Genomic DNA, 24,574 nt, shown 5'->3' with positions numbered 1-24,574 from the left:
AGGTGGGATGGGTGGGTCAAAGAGATCAAGGTGATTAAGAGTACACTTATCTTGGTGAACACAGAAATATATAGAACTGTTGTATCATTATATTGTACACCTGAAACTAACATTGTGTATTAATTATACGTCTATAAAAGAAAGGGAGTCCTTGAAAGTGAATTAAAATGATTCTTTTTTTCCTTTTGCCCCTACACTTGACTGATAGCTTGGTAGCTGAGGAATTTGAGGTTCAAAATTATTGTCTCCCATATCTGAAAACTGCTTAAAAGTATCCACGATTGCTGGTGAGGCAGCCATTGCCAGTCGGATTCTTATTCATTTAAGTGTGTTTAGAAATCGGTAAAATTTGCTTTTGAGTAGATACTGCAAACATATACCTATAATGTTTATAAATAAATTGTATCTGATATTTCATACCGTATTTTTTAATTTGTATTTTTCAGACAATGAATGATTTTGACTATTTGAAACTACTAGGTAAAGGCACTTTTGGGAAAGTTATTTTGGTTCGAGAGAAGGCAAGTGGCAAATACTATGCTATGAAGATTCTGAAGAAGGAAGTTATTATTGCAAAGGTAATTGATTACTAGAGTTGATTACTGAATTTTTCCTTATGGTATGCACTCGTGTGTGTTCTTGCATACACAACTAAACTGTAGAAATTCCATTAAATAACCAAAATGTGGGTGGATGATAGGCTACTATTGCAGTACTATCTATGTATCAATATTTATTTATAATGTTAAAAATTTCACAAGTTTATTAATATTATCTGAATGTTGTATACCGAAGCTATTTTTTTTTCCTTGAGGAGATAAAAATATTTATTCCATGCTTGTGTATTTGGGGGAATGTTTTGACTGTTTTTGTGACCTATGTCACAATTATACTAGTATTGCTTTTTGCTATTTTCCCCCAACATTCTGAATTCTTTATTATTAAGTAAAATCATTCAAATAGCATAGATGATTTGCACCCATAAATCATACAGCTTATGTAATGATGAGTGGGAAAGCACCATTAATGGATTTGAAAACACAAGAATCATGAAACTAAAAGAAATAGCCTCTGAAATTCTTTCAGGAGCTCCATAACTTTGTTCAGCTTAGACATACACAGATAACTAACATGTTAATGATGCCAGTTCTCACTCTGAATTCTGAACTGAATCCTGATTCCCTCAATAGACAAATTCAATATACTTTACAAATTGGTCCTTGCTTGATGTTTCATTTAATTCAACAAATGATACATAATATTATTGGTATACTTTATAGATGACTTTAACTTTCAAACCACAGTTGACCCTTGAACACCATGGGGGTTAAGGGTGACTCCCTGCTCAGTTGAAAGTCCACATGTAATTTTTGACTTCCTGCAGTCTGCTATTGACTGAAAGCCTTCGCAATGTCATGAACGGTCAGTTAACACATACTTTGTATGTCCCGTGTCTTACATACTGTATTCTTACAATGAAGTAAGTTAGAGAAAAGAAAATATAATTAAAAAATCGTAAGGAACAGAAAATACATTTCTAGGACTGTACCGTATTTATCAAAAAAAAATCCACGTGTAAGTGGACCTGCACAGTTCAGACACGTTCAAGGGTCTACTGTGTCTTCTCATCTGGAGTGTATTCCTCCCCACTCTCTGTGAGGCTTTGCTCTCCCCGTCTTTGTACATTTGTTTTCCTTTCAACTCTTACACAAGTCTGGGTCTGGTGTGGGAAAGAATATTGACCTGGGAGTCACACGGGCCTGGATTCGCATCCCAGGGTTGCATCTTACCATCTAATTACCTTTAACAACCAGTTTCGGGGGAGTGCTACTCCCTTGCAGTGTTTGGGGGAGCATATGTGCTTATCAAAGTAAATCGGGGAGGAGGAGCGGGTGACTGGCACCAGGTGGAGGCCACGCATGCTTGGTGTCCTATAGCGTGTCGAGCCGCCCGACGGAGCCTTGCGTTTTTCATCTGCAAAGTTTCACTTGTTAAAAGAAAAACAGTCACTTGAAGTAATGAACCCTGGGTGTTCAATGCAACTGATGAATCACTGAATTCTACCTCTGAAACTGTTAATACAGCAGATGTTACTTAAATTGAATTTAAATAAAAAATTTTTAAAAAACATATTTCTGGACAGGAATACTGAGGATTGGAATATGTAAAGTATTTAGCATAGTACCTGACACTATTCATTAAACTGATATTTTCTGGGAGGTAGTATAGTGCCTCTTACTAAATGATCCCAAACTGATTACTCAACTTTTTATGCATTAATTTATTTGTAAAACGGAGATCATACAGTACCTATCTCATAGAGTTGTCATTAGAATTAAATAAATGAATAAGTATAATAGCATTTGCTATAAATAAAACTGAATTAAGAATAAATGAAAATAAATATGTTATCACTGTAAGTATTTGCTATGATTATTATTATTTTTACCAGCTACCATGTGTCAAGCGTCAGAATAGCATTTCTATTCTGTTTTTTCTTTTATGCATTAGCCTCCCTTGGAACCTGTCTTCCCTTACTAATTAATTATACTTTTCTGAGTAACTGCAGAACTGGGTATGTTTTACCAGTGATCGCATATCCAGCTTGTTGTACTATGCTTGATATTTTCATCAAGTCCAGAAAAAATATGTCTGTTTATAGTAAAACGATGAACAATATAATGTTTTAGAGTCTAACAAGACCTGGGGTTTGAATCCTGATGCGCCCATCACAGAGCCTCATCCCGGGGACTAAATGGTGTCCACATGCCTTGCTGCTGTTGCCGTTCACACTGATTGCTGGACTAAAGCACTGTCCACCAGGCTTCTCTGCGGTAGAGTTACCGTCTTCCCCATTGTAATAAATAACTATCTTAGAGTGATGCTCTGACACTGTGCAGGTCGGTTTTTGTTTTTTTTTTAACGTTTGCCCGCTCATTTTAACTTCCATCAGTGGATCTTGTCTACAGCAGTTACAACTGTGCTGTACGAATGGTATTTTCTAGTTCCCTCACTCTTTTTTGCCTTTATTCTATTCAGTCTAACAAAAGGTTTGTCAATTTTATCTTTTCAAAGAATCAACTTCTACTTTCCTTGATTTTTCTCTACTTTATCTGTGCCCTAATCATTATTGTTTCCTTTCTTCTGCAGGCTTTAGCTTTAGTTTATTCTTTTCTTACTTCCTGAAGTTGTAAACTTGGGCTGTAGATTTGATATCTGTCTTCGTCATCTTCTTTTTCGTCCCTTTTTTTTTGTGAGAGAAGAGAGAGTGCGTGTGTGAGTTGGGGCTGAAGAGCAGAGGGGAGAGAAATAATCTTAAGCAGACTCCGCTCTCAGTGTGAGCCCAACACAAGGCCCAGTCCCAGCACCCTGAGATGACCTGAATTGAAGTCAAGAGTCAGTCACTTAACCAACTGACTGAATCACCTAAGCACTCAGAGATCTTTTTAAATATAAGTGTCTAAGGCTATAATTTCCCACTTAGCACTGCTTTTGATGTGTCCCACAAATTCTGATGTATTAGAGTTTTCTTTTCATTCATCTCTCAGTATTTTCAAATTTAATTCCCCTTGTGATTTCTACTTTGATCCATTAAGACTGTATTTTCATTTCTTTAAGTCTCTGAGTTTTCCAGTTTTCTTTCTGTTTCGGATTTCCAACTTCATCTCATTTCTGGTAGAGAAGATACTTAGTATCTATCTTTTTAAATCTATTAAGGTTTAATTTGTGGCCTAACGTATGGTATATCCTAGAGAATTTGCCACATGCACTTGAAAAAATGTGTAATCTGTTGTTGGGTACGATGTTCTCTGTGTGTCTGTTAGATCTAGTTGGTTTATTGTGTTAAGTCCTCTATTTCCTTCTTCCTGTCAGGCTCTTCTATATCATTATTTTGAGTAGGTTATTGAAGTCTCCCAACTATTAGTGTAGAACTATTTCTTATTTTAATTCTTATTTTTTCTTTTTGATGGTTTTTAAAATTAGGTACATAAACATTAATAATTGTTATTTGTTGCTGGATTGAGCCTTTTATTATAAATACATAATGTCATTTTTTTGTATTTTGTAACTTTATTTTTTTAATTTTTATTTATTTATTTATTTTGTCTGATAATGAAATAGCCACCCCTGCTCTCTTTTGGTTATGTTTGGCTGAAATAGTCCATCCTTTCAGTTTCAACATATTTGTGTCTTTGGCTCTCAAGTAAGCCTTGTGTAGACTATGCATGTTTTGATCATTTTATAGTTAAATCCATTTGACCCTCTTCTCTCTTCCGATTAGAGTGATTAATCCATTTACGTTAAAGTAAACACTTACAAGGAGATTGTTCTGTCACTTTGCTATTTTTTTCAATATACTTTATACTTTCTTTGTCTCTTGTCTGTGTTACCGTCTTATGTTTAGTTTGTTTTTTTCTCTTTTTTTTAGTGAATCATTTTAATTCCCTTCTCATTTCCTTCTCTATATATTCTATAGCTATTTTCTGTGTGGTTACCATGGGGATTACATTTAACATCCTAAAATTATAACACTCTAATTTGAATTTATACCACCTTAACTTCAGTAAGATACAGAAACTGCTTCTCTGCTGCTTTGCTACTCTACTCAACCCTTTTAAGTTATTGATGTTATAAATTACATCTTTTTTTTTTTTTGGTATAATTGTAAATGGGATTGTTTTCTTAATTTTACTTTTTTATTAGTGTATAGAAATCCAAGAGATTTCTGTATATTAATTTTGTATCTTGCAGCTTCACTGAATTAATTTATCAGTTCTGGTGGTTTTTTGGTGGAGTTTTTAGGGTTTTCTATATATAGTACCATGTCACTGCCAGTAGTGACAGTTTTACTTCTTTCTTACCAATCTGGATGCCTTTTATTTCCTTTTCTTGTTTTTTGACTGTGCCCAGACTTCCAGTACTATGTTGATTAAAAGTGGTGAGGGTCAGACACCCTTGACTTTTTCCTGATCTTAGAAGAAAGGCTGTCAGTCTTTCACCATTTTTCAAATATGGCCTTTATTATGTTGGGGTATGTTTCCTCTAAACCTATTTTGTTAAGAGTTTCTGTCATGAATGGATGTTGTATTTTGTGAAATGATTTTTCTGCATTTGTTGATATGATCAACATCCCTGGAATAAATCTTACTTGATCGTGGTGAATGATTTTTTTAATGTGTTGTTGAGTTTGGTTTGCTAGTATTTTTTTTAATTTTATTTTATTTTGTTTAGTTCTTTTTTACTTTTTTTTTTTTTTTTTTAATTTCAGTGTTTCAGAATTCATTGTTTATGCATCACACCCAGTGCTCCATGCAATACCTGCCCTCCTTAATACCCACCACCAGGCTTACCCAACCTTCCACTCCCGCTCCCCTCCAAAACCCTCAGTTTGTTTCTCAGAGTCCACAGTCTCTCATGGTTCTTCTCCCCCTCCAAGTTCCCCCAACTCACTTCTCTTCATCTCCCCATGTACTCCGTGTTATTACTTATGCTCCACAAATAAGCGAAACCATATGATAATTGACTCTCTCTGCTTGACTTCCTTCACTCAGCATGATCTCCTCTAGTCTCGTCCACGTTGAAACAAAAGTTGGGTATTCACCCTTTCTGATGGAGGCATCATACTCCATAGTATATATGGACCATATTTTATTTTTTTGGTGTTCCAAGATTCATTGTTTATACACCGCACCCAGTGCTCCATACAATACTTGCCCTCCTTAATACCTACCACCACGCTCATGCATTCCCCTGCCCCCCTCCCCTCCAAAACACTCAATTTGTTTCCTGGAGTCCACAATCTCTCATGCTTCGTCTCCCCCTTCTATTTCCCCCAATTCACTTTTCCTTTCCTTCTCCTAATGTCCTCCATGTTATTCCTTATATTCCACAAGTAAGTGAAACCATATGATAATTGACTTTCTCTGCTTGATTTATTTCACTCAGCATAATCTCCAGTCCTGTCCATGTTGATACAAAAGTTGGGTATTCATCTTTTCTGATGGAGGCGTAATACTCCATTGTATATATGGACCATATCTTCTTTATCCATTCGTCTGTTGAAGGGCATCTTGGCTCTTTCCACAGTTCAGCAATTGTGGCCATTGCTGCTATGAACACTGGGGGTACAGATGGCCCTTCTTTTCACTACATCTATATGTTTCAGGTAAATACCCTGTAGGGTTTGCTGATATTTTGTTAAGGATTTTTGTATCCAGAGATACTGGTCTGTAATTTTTTTTTTTTAATCTGCTTTTGTTATCAGGGTGATACTGGCCTTATGGAATGAATTTGGAAGTTTTCCTTCCTCTTCTATTTTTTGGAATTGCTTAGAATAATAGGTATTAATTCTTCTTAAACGTTTGGTAGGAATCATCTGTGAAGTCACCTGTGAAATCCAGCCAAAAGTCCTGGACTTTTGTTTGTTGGGAGTTTTTGATTACTGATTCAATTTCATTTCTAGTAATGACTCTCTGTTTCTTCCAGATTCAGCTGGAAGATTGTGTTTCTAGGAATTTGTCCATTTGTTTTAGGTCATCCAGTTTGTTGGCATATAATTTTTTATACAATTCTTTTATAATACTTTGTATTTCTGTGGTATTGATTGTATTTTTCCTCTTATTTCTGATTTTATTTCTTCAAAGCCTGACAAATCTAGGCTCCTGGCCTAATTAATATTTTCTATTTTTTTAATCTCTATTTCATTTATTTCTGCTATGATAATTATTACTTAATTCCTTCTACTAGCTTTGGGGTTAGTTTGTTTTTCTTTTTCTAGCTCATTTAGGTATAAGGTTAAATTGTTAATTTGAGACTTCCCTTGTTTCTTTTTTTTTTCTTTTAAGATTTTTTTTTTTTTTTTTTTTTTTTTTTTGAGTGAGTGAGAATGCCATGGATGTGGGTGAGCTGGCGGGGGTGCATGGGGGGAGGGACAAAAGGAGAGGGAGAAGCAGACTCCTGTTGAACAGAGAGCCCAAAGCGGGGCTCAATTCTAAAACCCTGGGATCATGACCTGAGCAGGCGTCTGACTGAGTCACCCAGGTGGCCCGAGATTTTTCTTGTTTCTTGCGGTAGGCCTGTATTATTATAAAGTTCCCTCTTAGAAGTGCTTTTGCTATGTCCCCAAATTCTGGACCATGTGTTTGCATTTGTCTCCATGTATTTTTTAAGTTGCTGTTGGATTTCTTGGCTTACCCAGTCATGGTTTAGTAGTATGTTGTTTTTAGCCTCTGCCTGTTTGTGTTGTTTACAGATTTTTTCCTGTGGTTGATTTCTATTTTTATATCACTATGGTCAGAAAAGATGCGTGATATGATTTGTCTTCATATGTTTATTGAGACTTGTTTTGTGGCCCAACACGTGATCTCCCCTGGAGAATGTTCCATGTGCACATGAATAGAATGTGTAGTCTGTTGCTTTTGGCTGAAATGTTCTATATATGTCTGTTCGGTCCGTCTGGTCTATTGTGTCATTGAAAGGCACTGTTTCCTAGTTGATTTTCTATCTACATGATCTATCCATTGATGTAACTGGGGTGTTAAAGTCCCCTCCTGTTGTATTACTCTCAATTTCTGCCTTTATATCTGTAATTGCTTTATGTAATTTACACTTAAAATTTCTGTGTTTTTTAATTATGATATCCTCTTGTTGGATTAATCCCTTTATCATTGTGTAATGCCCTTTTTGGTCTCTTGCTACAGACTGTTTTAAAGTCTTTTTGTCTGATACACGTATTCCTAACCTGACTTTTTACTTCCATTTGCATGGTTTATGTTTTTTCAGCCCCTTACTTTCAGTCTGTATGTCTTTAGGTCTGAAGTGTGTTTCTTACTGGCAGCGTATAGATGGGTCTTTCTCTGTATCCATTCACTTATGCTATGTCTTTTGCTTGGAGCATTTAATTCATTTACATTTAAAGTAATTATTGATTGGTATATATGTATTACCATTTTTTAAATTTGGTTATTGGTTGTTTTTGTAGTTCTTCTCTATTCCTTTCTTTTTCTCTTGATCTTGTCCCTTGTGGTTTGATGTTTTTCTTTAGTGTTATACTTGGATTCCTTGGTCTTTATGTTTTGTGTATATCTTCTAGGTTTTTGATTTGTGGTTACCATTAGGTTTGTGTATAACATGTTTATAGCAGTGTATATTAAATTGTTAGTTGAGTTCAAACACATTTTAAAAGCATTTAATTTTTATCTCTCTTCCATGTTTCATGTATGTGATACCATATTTAACCTCTGTTTATTTTGTGTATCCCTTGACTGTTTCAATTTTTCTTAGATGTAATCGATTTTACTACTTTCGTGTTTTAACCTCCATTCTGGCTTTCTAAGTGATTGATCTTACTTTTATTATATGTTTGCTTGTAACTGTGAAATTTTTTTCCTTTTATAATTTTCTTACTCCTGATTATGGCCTTTTCTTTTCACTCAATTCCTTTTAACATTCCTTGTAATACTTGCTTAGTGGTGATGAACTCCTTTAACTTTTGTATGGGAAACTCTTTGATTTCTTATTCTAGTCTGAATGATAACCTTGCTGGGTAGAGTATTTTTGGTTGCAGATTTTTACCTCTGAACACTGAAGATACCATGCCACTTTCTTCTGGCCTACATAGTTTCTGGTGAATAATCAGTTGATAACCAATGGGGTTTCCCTTGTATATAACTTTTTCTTTTTCTTGCTGCTTTTAAAATTCTCTCTTTGTCATTACTTTTGATATTTTAATTACTAATGTGTCCTGGTGTGGATCTCTTTGGGTTGATTTTGTTAGAGGTTATCTGTGCTTTAGAAGTCTATATGTCTCTTTCCTTCCCCAGAATAGGGAGCTTTTCAGCACTTATTTCTTCAAATAAGTTTTCTGCCCCCTTTTCTCCCTCTTCTCTTTCTGGGACCCCTATAATGTGAATGTTACTATGCCTGATGGAGTTGCTGAGTTCCCTTAGCCTGTTCTCATTTTTCATTATTATTTTTTCTCCTTACTCTCTGGCTTGTTGCTTTCCATTACCATCTTCCAGATTGCTGATCTATTCTGCATTTTCAAATCTGTTATTGATGCCCTCTACTGTATTTTTTTATTTCAGTTATTGAATTTTTCATCTCTGACTGGTTCTTCTGTTTCCTCTCTGTTGAAGTTCTCACTGAGGTCCTCTGCTCTTCCCTCAAGTCAAGTGAATATCTTTATGACTACTTTGAGTTCTGTATCGGATGTATTGCTTATATCCATTTTAGTTATCCCCTTTGTTGTGATTTTTGTCTTGTTCTTTCATGTGGAACATACTCCTCTGTCTCCTTATTTTGTCTAACTGTCTGTGTTTGTTTCTGTGTATTAGGGAGGTCAGCTACATCTCCTGGTTTTGAAAATAGTGGCCTCATGTAACAGTGATCCTGGGGAGCTCTGTAGCACAGTGCCCCTGGTCACTAGAACAAGGTGCTCCAGGGGTGTCTCCTGTGTGGGCTATGCGTGCCCTACTATTTTGGCTGAGCCGTGTTTGCCTTCCATCCAGTCGGCTGCAGTGACTTGCTTTGCCTACTGTAGGAACACCGGGCAGGATTTGGTCCCTGCATGGTTGTGGTGCCTGCCAGAGGCCAGTGGGATCTCACCGGTGGGAGGGGTCAGCAGTGAGGGCAGGTGTCCCCACTTAGTCTCTCTGCACAGCCAGCTGAAAGCTCTGCTGCTCAAACTGTGGGCATACTAGGGTGTGGGATGTCTCCTCCCTCTCTCTACAACAGGACTCACTTTGGAGTGGCGCTGGTCCCTGTTGGGGCTGCTTTGGAGGGTTGAATGGGGTTGGTCTTCACAGGAGTGCCAACGCTGGGCACCGTGGCTTGCAAGGTAGGTAGAGAGTGCTCGTGCTGGCTCCCCCAAGTGTCCAGCTATGTCGGCTGGGGGAAGGGGGAAGAGATATGGTGCCCATAGCACTTTCGTTCTTGGAGAGGCATCCCGAAGAGCCCTGCCCCTCCAGCATGTGTTCTGAGCTTAGTAACGAAATCGACACGTCCGCCCCAGCTGCTTTTCAAACTGCTGCGTCTGTGCTCTGTCTCCACTGAGTTATTTATTAGGCTGGGTCTCGAAGGATGGGTGCCCCTGCTGATTTTTAAAGTACCTAGAGTTCAGCACCACTGACTTTAAAAGCTGCTAAAGTGAAATCCCGTTGGTTTTCAAAGCCAGATGCTCTCGGGATTCATCTTCCTGGGGCAGGTACCCCGTGTCCCATCCCTCATTTCTCTGTGCTCATGCTGGTCCTCCCGTTTGCCATAAGTCTTGCCAGGAGTTTGGTTTCCAACTGCATCTCTACCCCTATCCTTTTCCATGGCTTTCTCTCTACAGTTAACTATGGAACATCTGTCCTAGCGGTCTGCAGGTTGTTTTCAGCTAGTTGCACAAATGTAGCTGTTGTCGAGTTATGTCCGTGGACCAGGTGAGCTCAGGATCCTCCTGCTCGGCCATCTTCCTGACCACCCCCTGAAACGTACTTTTGACTAAAATGTACTTTTGACTAATGTCAAAATTACCCCCTTGATCTATGGGCTACAGAATGGATGTTGTATTAGCGGTCATGAAAACAACACTAATCTCTTTGTCCATCTCCATCAGAGCTTTTATGGAGACGACTGCTTTACTGAAACCTTGCGAACCAACCTCTGCCAGCTTCAGAACTTTCTTCTGTGGCTCCCTCACCTCTCTGAGCCTTCCCAGAGTTGAAGACAGTCAGGGCCTTGCTCTGGGTTAGGCTTTGGGTTAAGGGAATGTCATGGCTGATGGCTCTTCTGTCCAGATCACTGAAACGTCCTCCGTATGAGCTGTAAGGCTGTTTTGCTCTCTTACCATTCATGCATTCCCTGGAGTCACATTTGTTTCCTTCATGAACTTTCCCTTTGTGTTCATAGCTCGGCTCATGCTTGGTCCAAGAGGCCTAGCTTCCGTCCCATCTCAGCTTCAACGCGCCTTCTCCACTCAGCTTAATTACATGTAGATTTTGATTTAAAGTGAGAGACTACACATCTTCTCCTGGACACTTAGAGACCATTACAGCGTTATTAATTGGTTTAAATATTAGTTTCAGTATTGTGTGTCTCAAGGAATAGGGAGGCCGAGAGGGAGGGAGACCGGAGACTGGACAGTGAGAAAAGGATTCCGAAAACACACAGCGTACATTGATTAAGTTCGCTTTCTTACATGGGCATGGTTCGTGGCACTGCAAAATAATTATAATAATAACATCAAAGATCACTCATCAGAGATCACCATAAAAAAGTCTAATTGTAATAAAAAAGTTTGAAATACTGTCAGAATTACCAAAAAAGTGACACAGATACACAGTGAGCAGCAAATGCTGTTGGGAAAATGGTGCTGATAGACTTGCTTGATTGCAAGGTTTGCCGCCTTCAGTTTGTAAAAAAAAAAAAAAATGTATTATCTGCAAAGTGCAGTGAAGCGAAGCAAAAAAAGAATGAGGTATACCTGTACAGCATTTTTAACTCCCTTTGATTAGATCGGCTGAGTCCAACTAATCCCGCTCGTGTCCTCAGCCATACGGAGGAATTGGTTATAGTGTTTATGTCATCTGGATAAAAATAGAACTGCCCTTCTTACAATGTTACTGAGTCGTCTGACCTAGGTAGGCTAGGTTCCCAGTTGTGGCAACTGACACCCTCTTTTCTTGGACGTTTCTGGGGTCAGAATGGAGTGGTCAAATTGCTTTTCCGTTCTACCTCAGACTCTTACAGCGTGCCAGCCTGTTTCCTAATTCACATAGTGGAATCTATTTTCAGCTTTCCCATTCAGCAAGAGAACCCGTGTTCTATTAATCTACCTCGTTAGTCATTTAGGAATATAAACAGAGTACTGAGGATCACCACGCATATGAGAAAAACCTAAAGACAGAATAAAAGCAAACGAAGACCAAAGAATAGTTGATCCTAGTGAAAGCAGGCAAAACAGAGAACTGAAGATACATTCACAATCTCTAAGTGGTATTTGTAGAGAAGTAGGAAAAAATGTTATATTACAAAACAAAAAATAGGCTGAAAGAAATAAAGCACAAAAAAAAGTAACTGTAAATTTAATGTATGATTGCTAAAATAAAACATTTCATATAAGGAATTTAAGCAAATTTGGGGGACTATCTGAGAATGAACAGCCAAAAATACAGCAGTAGAAAATACTGGAAGAATAGTTAGGACAGGAAGGCTTAATCCAGGGCACTAGGCATGTATAATAATTTAAGGGAGAAATGATCAGAACTGATCAAAGAAAATAAAATTTATCAGACCTGAAGAAGTCTTCAGATTCAAGGTGTCTACTGGGCACTGAGCCAAAGAAAAGAAAACTGGGGTCCCTGGCTGACTTAGTCTGTGGAGTGCTTGACTCTTGATCTCAGGGCTGTGAGTTCGAGCCCAACATTGGATGTAGAGATTACTTAGAAATAAAATCTGGGGGGGGGGGAGAAAAAGGGGGGAGAGAGAGAGACAAAAAGAAAATGGAGCCTAGATACCCCTTCACACCTTCAGGAAAGTTTTGAACTGTAAGGCTGAGAAAGCAAGAATGACTACCTCCAAATAAAGGAATGAAGATAAAATTGTGTTGTACTTATTTTAGGAAAACTTAGAAGGAAATCTAATAAGGATGGAGTCCATGAAGCAACAGAATTAACAGTCTGTGTGAGTGATAAGAACTCTCAAGATGACATATGTAGACATAGCCGGTCAGTCCCAGTAGATTGATTGATTGAGGTTGGGTCTAACGGTAGAATAAAGAAGGAGGAGGACAAAAGATACAGGACCTTCGAGGAAAAAAAATTTTTGCTCAAGAAAGTCCTAGTCCAAATGCGAAACAGCGTGAAGTATGGAACGAAATATGGACTCGTCATGAGCAGTGGGTGTAGTGTTAGAAAGTACCAGAAAGTTGGCCCAGACACGTGAAACATTGTCCCTGGAGGGGCTCAGGATTATTGATGAAGACTGACCTTTCCATTTTCACTGATTAACCATGCTGTTTGATTTTACCCTAAATGATATTTCCTTACTTTCATAATACTGCAAACATTACAGTGGTGGTCAGTTTTCAGAATTAATCAATAGACAAAGCACACGGCTTAATTACAGTGACGGGATGGACTGAAAATGTCCTAAGCCCGGGGAGAATAAAAGAAATGGTACAGTTGATGAACATTTCCAGATGAAAACACGCGATTCTTTAGCAAGATACGTGGTTCTGAGGCCCAGAGCCACAGAGGGGCACAGAGGCAGAGGCCGCAGGGGCCGCCATGGGTCTGGAGAGCAGAAACGCAAATACAGGAGATTTCTCCAACCTTGGGATCCGAAAGAGTCTCTGGTGCTGAACTTGTTTGAGATGCGTTTGTATTTTGGAAGCAGATCATCTCGTTTCCTGTTTTAAGAGAACCATAGATATAGATGAATTTTGCCCCAGGATGGACCAACCCTACCATCTCACCCATATATGACTTCACCATTGAGATGAGAGTCAAGACTTTAGAGCTAATGTTGTTGGAATGAGATTTTAGCCTGAAAGTTGGTCAAGACTTTTGGAGATGTTGGGATGTTTGAATGTGTTTTGCCTGTGAGACAAAAGTGAATTTGGAGCAATAGAGATTGAACTGTACTGGGTTGAATACAGAACCCTGAAATAGTATTTCCACATCTTAATTCCTGGAACCTCTTAATGTGACCATGTTTGGAAAAGGGGTGTTTGCAGATAAATGAAGAATCTGAAGATAAGGAGACGGTCCTCAGTTATCTGAATGGGTCCTGCATCCAGTGACAATTGTCATTAAAGTAAGCAGAGGGAGGTTTGAGCCACACGGTGAGCAGAGACTGGAATCCTGGAGCTCCAAGACCAGCAGCTCCCAGAAGCTGGAAAAGCATCATGGAATGGATTCTTCCCCCAGAGCGTCCGAAGCGAACTTAGCTCCCTGTCTTGATTTTGGACTTCCGGTCTCCAGCACTGTGAGAGGATACATTTTTGTTGGTTAAGCCACGACATTTGTGATCATTTGTCACAGCAGTCCCATGAAACGAGCATAGACAAGTACCCAGAGGTGCGAACTTTCCCAGTTGGGGTTAGTATGTGCCGAACCAGCTTTCCTGCAATCCCAGAAGTCACACACCTGTCCCTCGGCCCAGCCCCGCTCAGAGGGCGAGGCCCACAGTCACAGAACCCGTGATCTCTCTTGACCATTCGGCAGCACAGCAGCATCACTGTCATCCCGCTTTTCTTAGAGAGCGTGAAGACACAGTCCATCCCGTCAGGCACTTGGGAATTCTGGCATGATAGTTAAAGGTCTGGTTACGGTTTCTTGCTGAGGGATGAGCCCTGCTTCTCACACCATAGTGGTAGCCCTGGCCCCCGGATCACCATATCAGGTAGGAAGAAAGAAAGTTATGGTGACGTGGGCACGAATATCAGAGTCCTAACACCATCCCCGCCTACCCCCTGTTCCCCACGTCCTCCAGAGAAATGGAGGCCTCTGTCGAGCGGGGACCCCTCCCTCCAGCCTTCCTCATGTTCAAAGTGAGCCCACTCGTGAAGGCCTGGACTCCGGGAAGCGCTCTTCGTGTCTTTTTCTTCTCCCATTTTAGAGAACATGTTCGCATTTCCATTCCCATTCTTAATCAGATTCTTTCCTGCCCTGTCCATCTGATGTGATACCTTTTTGCCCATCTTTGGTTGCTGTGGACTGTAAAGTATGTTTCTGGGTGTGATGACATGTAACTCGGGGTCCAGATTGGCATGGTATCTTCTGTGCTAGTCTTTTTTATAATGGTTTGAATTTTTCTCTACCAGTGAGTATGCAAATCCCAGTCCTGAGTAATTTTTTGTCCCTGTCAGGTCCCATGTATCGCCTCGGGGAATGCTGGTATGCTCCACTGTAGTGTATTTGCCATCCGTGGGGTCTCTATTTCACTCACTTCTCTAACCTTAATTATTTCCTTCTTCCTACTAACTTACAGTGTTCCTTTTTTGGTTCCTTAAGGTATAAATTTAGGTTATTTGAGATCTTTATTCTTAATGTAAAAAACTTAAACTCTTTAACTATAAACTTTTCTCTTTGAACTCCTTTTGCTGTGTTCTGTTCTGTAAATTTCAATATGTTGTGTTTCCATTTTATTTGTCTTAAGTTTAAAAAATTTTTCTTTTGATTTCTTCTTTGACGCATTACTTATTCTGCAGTATTTTAATTTCTATATATTTGTGAAATTTCCAGCTTTCTTCCTGTAATTCATTTTTCATTTCATACTGTGTTGGTTGGAAAAGATACTTGATATGGATAAATCTTCTTAAGTTTGTTAAGAGTTGTGACCTAATATATTATCAGTCAGGGAGAATGTTCCATGTGTGCTTGAAAAAAATGTGTATTATCATGCTGTTCGATGGAGTGTTCTGTATCTGCTTGTTAGCTCCATTTGGCTAATGTGTATTCAAGTCCATTATTTCCTTATTGACTTTCTATCAGGATGATCTGTCCATTGTTGAAAGTGGGTTATTTGAGTTCCCTACTACTATCATATTGCTGTCTATTTCAGTCTTCAGATTTGTTAATAATTATATGTATTTACTATTGTTATAGCCTCTAAGTGAGCAGACTCTCATAGCATTATATAGTGACCTTAGTTTCTCATTACAGCTTTTGACTTAAAGTCTATTTCGTCTGAGATAAATATAGGTACCCCTGCTTTTTTTTACCTGGAACATTTTTTTCATCCCTTCACTTTCAGCCTGTGAGCTAAAATCTTAAGTTAGTCTCTTTTAGGTAGCATAGAGTTGGATCTTGCTTTTTTTTTTTTTTTTTTAATTTACTTAGCCACTCTGTGTCTTTTAATTGGAGAAAATAATCCATTTGCATTTAAAGTAATTAAAATTAATAAAGATTTGACATCACCATTTTATTACTTTTTAATTGTTTTGTTTTTGCAGCTCCTTTGTTTTTCTACTTTTCTTACTTTTTTGTAGATTGATGATTTTTTTGTAGTGCTATAACTTTGATTCTTATTTATTTTTATTTGTGAATCTATTATAATCTTTTGCTTTGTGATTACCGTGATGTTCATGATACATCTTACTGTAATAAGTCTGCTTCAAGCTGATAACACCTTCAATTGATTGAAAAAGTTCTACACATTTATTCCTCCCCCAATCTTGTATGTTATTGATGTCCAAATTTACTTGTTATGTTGTAGCAAAATATTCTAGCTATAGTTATTTTTAACACATTTGTCTTTAAACCTGTATGCTGGAGGTCAGAGTGATTTACACACTACTTTTGCAGCATTACAGTGTTTTGACTTTCACTATATATTTACCTTTTTCTAGTGAATTTGATACTTTTATATGTTTTCATGTTACTAATTAGCATCTTTCATTTCAGCTTGAAGAACTTCACTTACCATTTTATGTAAGGCAGGTCTAGATGTGATAAATTCCCTCAGTTTTTGTTTTTCTGGGAAAGTCTTTATCTCTCCTTCATTTTTGAAGGACCACTTTGCTGGGCAAAATATTCCTGGTTGGCAGTTTTTGGTTTTGTTTTTGTTTTTCTTTCATCACTTTGAATATATCATCCTACTCTCTCCTGGCCTGCAAAGATTCTGCTGAAAAATTCACTAACAACCTTACTGGGGTTCCCTTGGTGGATTTTTTTTTTTTTTTCCTTGCTGCTTTCAAAATTCTCTTTGATTTTTGAGAGTTTGGTTAAAATGTATCTTCATAAAGATCTCTTTAGGTAGAATCTCCTTGGGTATCTTTGAGTTTTGTGTACCTGAGTGGCCGTATCTCTCCCCAGATTTGGGGACATTTTCAACTGTTATTTCTTTAAATAAGTTTTCTGTCCTTTCCTTTCTCTCTTCTGCTGAGACTCCCACATGTGAGTATTGTTTCACCTGGCAATAACTCCCAAGCCACATAGGTTTCTTCCCTCTTTTTCATTCTTTTTTTACCCCTCTCTGCTAACTGGGCAATGTCAAGAGGGCTGTCTTCAAGTTCGTACATCCTTTCTTCTGCTTGATTGAGCCTGATTCGAAACTCTCTATTGCATTTTTTCATGTATTCCTTGTATTCTTCAGCTCTAGAATTTCTGTTTCGTTTATATGACTTCTATATCTTTGTTGAACTGCCACTTTTGTTCATGTATTGTCTTTCTGACTTCATTGAATTATTTCTCTGTGTTTCCTTGAAGCTCGCCGAACTTCTTTATTTTGAATTCTTGGTCAGGTAACTCTCAAGTCCATTTCTTTGATGTCAGTTACTGGAAAGTTATGGTGTACCTTTAGAAATGTCATGTATCCTCCCCTTTTGTGTGTTTCTAAGGTCTTCACATTGCTATCTGAGCCTTTGAAGGAGTGCTCATCTCTTCTAGCCTTTCTGGACTGGCTAGACTGGCTTCTTCAGGGAAAGACTTGAACCTGAAGGTGACTATAAGCATGCCAGCTGGGTGCGGCCCAGTGTCTGGTTCCTGGGAGGGTCCAATGAAGTGGTCCTCATGTAGCTTTTCAGCTGAAACCGACATCAGTGAAGTCTGGGGAGGTCTTCTGTGGCTAAGCCTGTAGAAATCCTAGGGGTAGCGGCAGTGGCTGGGGCTCCTGGGATCCCGAGAAGGGAGTCCCTTTGGGTACCAGTTGTGATGTGCTGGTGGTAAGTGCCAACAGAGCTGCTGTCCTGGGACCCAGTAGCAGCGAGCAGAGCAGTCACAACGCCATTCCGGTTATGTTCGGTCAAAGCCCCAGCTTGTGCCCCTGGGGGCAGGGTGCAGAGCGACAGCAGTGTGGCTCCGACAAGTGCGGGTCAGAACCCCAACTTAGGCTCAGGGCGGCTCAGCCCCACAGCACAGGACCATTCCTGGCAAATTCGAGCCGCAGCTGGGTGCTGGGCACAGAGCGGGATGGGCTTCACAGCAGCAGCGCAGCCCTGCTTAGAGCGGGTCAGAGTCCCAGCTTGGCACGTGGGAGGATGCAGAGCAGTGGCGGCCGCAGTGCAACCCCTGGTCTGGCAGGTCAGAGCCCTGACCCGGGACTCGGGCCGCGGGAGCGGGTGGGGATGCGCAGAGCCGCTGCCGCTCGGCCTCGTGGACGGCAGAGTTCCGTGGCGTCGGGAGAGCGGGCACAGCAGCACCCGCGGCCCCGGGGGCACGGCTCACCGCAGCGCCATTCCAGTCCCGGGGCGGAGACGTGCGCACTCGGGGCAGCTCTGTCGGCTGAGTTCAGTGTTTGCGGAGACCGTGGGCCGTGTGGTAGCCAAGGCTGCAGACAGACGTGGCGGTGGTGGGGCTCTCTGGGGTGCTCTTGCTCTCATTTTCCTCATGCGGCAAAACCGTGCCGAGCAGATCCCTCCCGGGTCCTGGCCGCTCTGGACAGTGGGGTGGGGGGTGGCAGGAGGCTTCCTGCGCTTTCTCATCGGCTGAGCGAGTCTGTTTGTCTTTAACTCTCCAGGGTTTCTGCTGCTTTACCGCTTTCGCTGATTTCGTGGTAGTCCGGAGCTTTCCCAAAGCTGTCTGGCCCTCTGTCTTGCTGACGTCACCCTGGTAATCCTGGTGCAGACGCCAACTGTTCAGTGGTCCCTAAGAGCAGTGTCAGGCCCGGTATTCCGTTAGGACCACAGGATTCAGAAGAGCTGATGTACCTACATTATGGTTATGGTTCATTAGAGCCCAAAGACATAGATTAAGATCAGCAAAGGGAAAGGCACATGGGGCGGTGAGGAGAAACCAGATGTCAGCTTCCTCGTGGTCTCACCTGGCCATGCTTCATCCTCCCAGCACCAGGGAGGGACAGTGAGTACCAGCTGCTGTCAACCGAGGAAGCTCACGGAAGCTTTCAGGTCCGGGATTTGGGTGGGTCAGTCATGTAGCTCTGCATCACGGCTCGACTTCCCTGGCTGCTCAGACTCTAGCCGTCCTGAGTCAGCTCAGGTGCACAGCACTCACCATCCTTACAGCTGTTTGTATAAACTGTCCAGTCAAACCGGTACCATGTGGCCCCAGGTCGCTGGCATACAAAAACTCCTTATCAACCAGAGTATTCAGGGGATCCAAGTTTATTTCGCAGGAGCTGGCCAAGGGCCGGTCCCGAGGAACGGCTGTTCTGGTGAATGCACCGAGTTTAAGCAGTCCACACCTGCTCCGTCAACCCTCGCCTACACACGGACCCTCCGAAGCACCAAGCCAGGGCTTCAGCTTGACCGTGACATCGCTGTCTCCTTGGCTCTTCAGTTACTGCTGGTAGACCTTACCCAGAACTTCTGAGCATCATCTGCCAGCTGCTGAGGTCCCCTCTTCCAGATTCTCTGGAGCGTCTGCATTAAACACTGTGCCAGTGACTGTGGTTTGCTTGGGAAACAGACAGTGAGTGGATTCACTTTGATTCGTTGTACCTTCATCTGCTCATTGTGATCTTAGGGGTCTGAGTTCGTTTGTGTTCTGGTTTGCTTCTTGCAATTTATGAAGCTTGTCATTCTTTAGCAACATATGCTAAAGGTTCACTATTTCTTGTTTCATTCAGTCATTCTTTTAATAAATATAAATTGAACACCTAATTATGTGAGATGCCCACTCTGGGCACTGAAACTACTGAATGAATCAACCTGATCCAACCCCACCCCCCATCAGAAATTACACTCTAGTCGGGACACAGACAATACGCAACACACGGAATAAATGAGTCAGTCACAGTGAATGTAAGACGCTAATGCGTACTAATGGAGAACAATAAAGTAGGGTAGGGAATGAAGGAAGACTGGCAGGAGCGATGTTTGTGGTTTTTGCAGTTTTAAATAGATCACAGGAGGGCTCACCATGAAGGTGAACTTTCAGTGAACACTTGAAGGGGACGAGGAAGCAAGCCCTTGAGGTGTTGTGGAGACAAGGATGTTGCTGATGGACGGCGTCACAGTCGGAAAGGCCGCGCGCAGGCAGCCAGGGGAGCGCACCGTCAGAGCAGCCAGGAGTGTGGAATGGCTTGTGTGGAGCTGAGGCTTGTGTGGCTACTTGTAGGTGTCATAAGAATAGTAGTTTTTACTCTAGGTCACACGGGAAGCCATGGGAAATTTTTAAGCCGTGTAACGACATCATCTGGTTTTCATTTGAAGAGCATCTCTTTGGCTGCACTGTTGAGAGCAGGGCGTGGGGAGGAAGCAGGGAGCTCTTAGGAGTTCGTGGCAATAATCCAGATCTTGGGTGATCGTGGCTTACGTCAGGGTGACAGCAGTGGAGGTGGAAAGACACAGTCAGATCCTGGTTGTATGTTGATGCTGAGCCAACAGGATTCCTGACAGACCGAATGTAGGGCGTGAAAGAAAGAAAGGGGCTGAGGATCACTGCCCGGTCTTCAGCCTGAGCGATGGCAAGGATGGGGTTGCCGTTCTCTGCAGTGGGGACTTTTGTCCTTGTGTGTGTCTGTGTGTATGTGGGTGTGTGTGTGTGTGTGAAACAAACTTTTTGATGGCAGGTGAGAAACTAGGCTTTTTTGTTTTTGTTTTTGTTTTTAAGATTTTATTTATTTTGAGAGAGAGAGATTGAGAATGTGAGGAGGAGAGGGGAGAGGGAGAAGCAGTCTCCCTGCTCTCAAAATGGGGCTTGAACTCATGACCCCAGGATCATGACCTGAGCTGAGCCAGGTCATGATCAACCAACTGAGCCACTCAGGTGCCCCTAGAAACTAGGTTTTGGACACGCCAAATATGGTGTTTCTGTTACACATCCAAGTTTAAGTCACCTGCTAGACATCCATATCAAGTAGATGTTTCTAGAGCTGAGGGACCTATTTGGAAGTCTGTCACCAGAGAGGCTATTTGGAGCCATCATGAGGACAAGAGGTCTGAGGACTGAGTCCTGGGGGCACTCCTAGAATAAGGGTTCAGAGATAAGAAACCCGCAGAAAATTGAGAAAATGGAACTACTGATGAGGAGGGGATTAAGAGATTCTGATATTCTAGAAACCAAGAGAAGTCTTTAGGAGAAGAGTGTCATCAAATGTGTTAAGTATCACTCATGACTTCTTTTCCATGAAGGAAGTAGATCACATTTTGGAAAGATGAAGGAGCAACGTTGAGATAAAGAGAGAAGCTTCATGAGAGGCTCCTGGACTTGGAATTGACAGACCTGGGCCCCAGTCCCAGCTCAGTAGCTTGGCAGGTGTAAGGTAGCACATGTCCCAGGCATGGGAGGAAGCCTGGAAAGTTCGAGGACAGCCGTAACGAGGACTGGGAGAGTGACCTCAGTAGAGGGGGTGAAAGAAGCCTCGAACATTGAGCTGAGGTTGGAGAGGGAACTGTTACGGGTCCAGTCAGTGTTTATGTGACTTCTTTGCCCTTCAGATGTGGTGAGAAGGTCGAGACAGGTTTATTCCAATGTTGGGAGTTAGAGGGGCAGAAGGAAAGAAGGCAGAGCAGTGAAGGGCAGGATAAACCAACAACATCGTCTACAATTTAGGAAAGACTAGGTTCCAAAGTGACTGCATCGTAATCAAAGTCAAAGGAGCCCACGCAGCCCTCCTTCCAAGCACTGCTTAGAACCAGAGGATCCAGAACAGAGTATGAAATGACAGCGCTTGAGAAAGGCGATGCGGTGTTCATAGGCAGCAGTGAACGACTGTGCTTTCGTTTTCTGCTTCAAGGCGAAAAAATGGTGAAGAAGTAGCAGTCGGCACAGCGCGAAGCCAGTCTGGTGCCCGGAGAGTGGGAGAGCAGGACAGGGCTGATCCGGGCAGTGCCCATGTGCTCAAAAAGGGGAAGTGAGGAGCCCACATTTAGAGCATGAAAAGTGGGACGTCTTTCCTGTGGGGTAAAAAAGTGTATACATTGCTAACCTGTGGCGTCAAGACAGAGGAACCTAACCATCCCTGGGACGCTGTGGTTTAATTGAGAGTAAGTGAGCTGGGCCACAGACCGCTCTGCCCTGCTCGCACTATTCCGTGCCCTCGCCCTCTCCTCTCCTGGGGCTTTGTTACTGCTCTGACAGAGGAGGGAAGTGCTTCACACTTCGCAGAGTGGAAAGCGCCCAAGTAGGGGGATACTAAGCCTTTGAATTGGGGGCTGTGGAGTGGAGCCCAACCGACCTTAACATGAGCCTTAGACGGGGCACCAGTACCGCCCATTTCACCTGCGGCTTGAGCAGGTTAATTTCTGGGAGCCTCAGTTTCTTCATGCAAAATGGGAATAATAAAGCCTACCTTTGTTGAGTTGCTCTAGGGATTAAAAGACATGAAACCCTTGTTGACGCTGATAGTGGGTTAGAGATCACTTCCTCCCCTTCCCTGCCATGTCCTGCCCCTCACCACCCATGAAATACCTACTGACCGCTCGACAGTAGGGGGATGGGGGCGGCAAATGAAGGCAGAATTTTCGACCACGTGTAGCAGAAGGGAGTGATTGATTGGAAAAGATGGGGAAAATAAATGTGAGGAGGACACTTCTCCGCCTCATAGCCTCAAGAAATAAAATTCCATTCCTCGGAGAGAAACTAGATTTAAAAATTCATTAGTATGTTGCCATGGATGAATATACATGAAACTGAATTTCAGAAGCTTTGTCAGGAAAACGTTACCCTCCTATTGCACACCCAAGCATTTTTAGCCCTCTTCATTTGTAGTCCTCATCAACGAGTGGATTTTTTAAAAAAGCATCACATTGTTTTAGCCACTAAGTTTTATCGCTGTTATTTTTAAATTTTTGTTTTGACATGTTGCTTTTAACTGTAATTAAAAATTATTGGCATCTGTGTTTACTTTTTAGCTTGTGCATACCTTATCTTCATTGCAGAAACTAATTAGTATGTGAAGTAGAGTCCCATTAAATCTGCATTAAGGGGGAAGAATTCTAATCTGATCATATGTAAAATATGGTAGAAAATGCATTTTAATATTTGAAAGATACGTACACAGTATTAATTCCGTTCCCATTCTTACAATAAAGAAATACTGTCTTAGCATTTGTTTCCATACATCTTGCCTTGGCTCCTTCCCTGTGGTTAGGCAGATTGTACAACTCAGGGGGTGTGGGGTGGGGGAACTAATCTTCACTCCTGAAACTTACGAAGTGGTTTAGGAAAATAACTATTGTATGTGGTGGGACGATTTTAAAAAGTAGAATGGGGGTGCCGATGTGGCTTAGTCGATTGAGCGTCGGACTCTTGCTTTTAGCTCAGATCCTGATTGCAGGGTTGTGGGAGTGAGCCTCGCTTTGGGCTCCGTGCTCAGCCAGGAGTCTGCTTGTCTCCCTCTTTCTTCTCCCTACTCACAGTCTCTCTCTCTGACTCAAATAAATAAATAAATAAATCCTTATGAATAAAAAAAGGGGGCACCTGGGTGGCTCAGTTGGTTGAGCATCTGCCTTCAGCTCGGGTCGTGATCCCAGGGTTGTGGGACCGAGCCCCTTGTCTGGCTCTCTGCTCAGCCAGGAGCCTGCTTCTCCCTCTCCCGTTGCCTGACACCCCTCCTGCTTGTTCTCTCTCTCTCTCTCTGTCAAATAAATAAAATCCATAAAAAATTAAAAAAAATTAAAAAGGCAGCATGAATTACCCTCTGGAAATACTTTCTGAAGCACTAGAATATCTTTTCTGGTTTCAAATGGGTTTCACATCTGGCCTCCAGTGGCTTAGCATCTGCAAGCACAAGCTGCAGAAATGGTGGCTCTTCTGTGACGCTCCTTCTGACTGCTTGCGAAGAGATAATGCTTTTGAGACACCCTCACGTTGGAGGCAGGTAACCTTTGGATATGACTGTTAACTTTGTATCTCAAAAAGATCTCAAGACAGCCCCCTTTTCTTCTGCTCCTGCTGCTACCACGGTCCTAGGGGCCATCCTCATTTCTCTCTCGGACCCCTTGTTGTCTCCTGCTTGATCCTTGCTACTTTTGCTGTCCTGCTACTCAGAGGAGCCTGAGTAAACTTCTAAAAGTAGAAGTCAGACGGTGTCACCCCCGGCCTCTCCCATCACCTCAGCACCCACCATACACTTCTCCAGTAATGTTAGTTTTTCTTCATTACCCGCGGAGGCTGGAAGGGAGGAAGGCTGGAAGTGGCAGGAAGACACTGCCACTCATCAGCATTAGTAATTACTTATTAAGTTGGTTATTTACCCATCCATTCTGTCTTCTGCACTAGCTGGTGACTCCTTGAGCAGAGGGATCGTGATGTTGTTTTTTAAACCGCTTCATACCTGCACTGTCAGCAGCCTTCCATTGAGGGCACATCAAGGGTTTTGGTTTTTAATGGTTGAATTTGGTTGTGTTTGTCACAGAGTAGCCTGCATCATGCTTCCCGATGAGTTCGTGGGCATCACGTGATCCCATGAACTGTGGGAGGGCCTCTGCTTTTTCCCCTTGAACCCTGACCACCATCTGTGTGGGGAGACACAAAGTTCCCCAAGGGCAGGGATCCTTGTCTTTGTTGTTTGGGGCCGTGTTTGCAGCGTGTAGAGCAAGCCCAGAATAGGTTTGGTGTGTATTTGTGGAAGGGATGAGTGTTTGAATTAATGAAGTCCCACACCCCTGACATCTGGAATTGATTCCTATGATAAGCAAGAGTTCAGTTCAGCAAACCTTTACTAAGTCTCTACTGTGAGCTTC

The 24,574-nt window shown here is 41.7% G+C and overlaps 1 protein-coding gene across 4 annotated transcripts in view; it reads left to right on the top strand.

The window, feature by feature from the left end:
- Positions 1-24,574, top strand: part of AKT3 (AKT serine/threonine kinase 3) — a 313,218-nt gene that overhangs the window by 183,379 nt on the left and 105,265 nt on the right. For all 4 annotated transcript variants that reach the window (XM_059146697.1, XM_059146698.1, XM_059146696.1 and 1 more), the window contains one exon: positions 447-578. In XM_059146697.1, the coding sequence (XP_059002680.1) occupies positions 447-578 (132 nt within the window). The remainder of the gene's footprint in view (positions 1-446; positions 579-24,574) is intronic.

The sequence above is a fragment of the Mustela lutreola genome, chromosome 14 (assembly GCF_030435805.1).
Source record: "Mustela lutreola isolate mMusLut2 chromosome 14, mMusLut2.pri, whole genome shotgun sequence".
NCBI lineage: Eukaryota > Metazoa > Chordata > Mammalia > Carnivora > Mustelidae > Mustela > Mustela lutreola.
The sequence above is the reverse complement of the archived record's forward strand: the minus strand, read 5'-3'. Positions and strand labels throughout refer to the sequence as shown.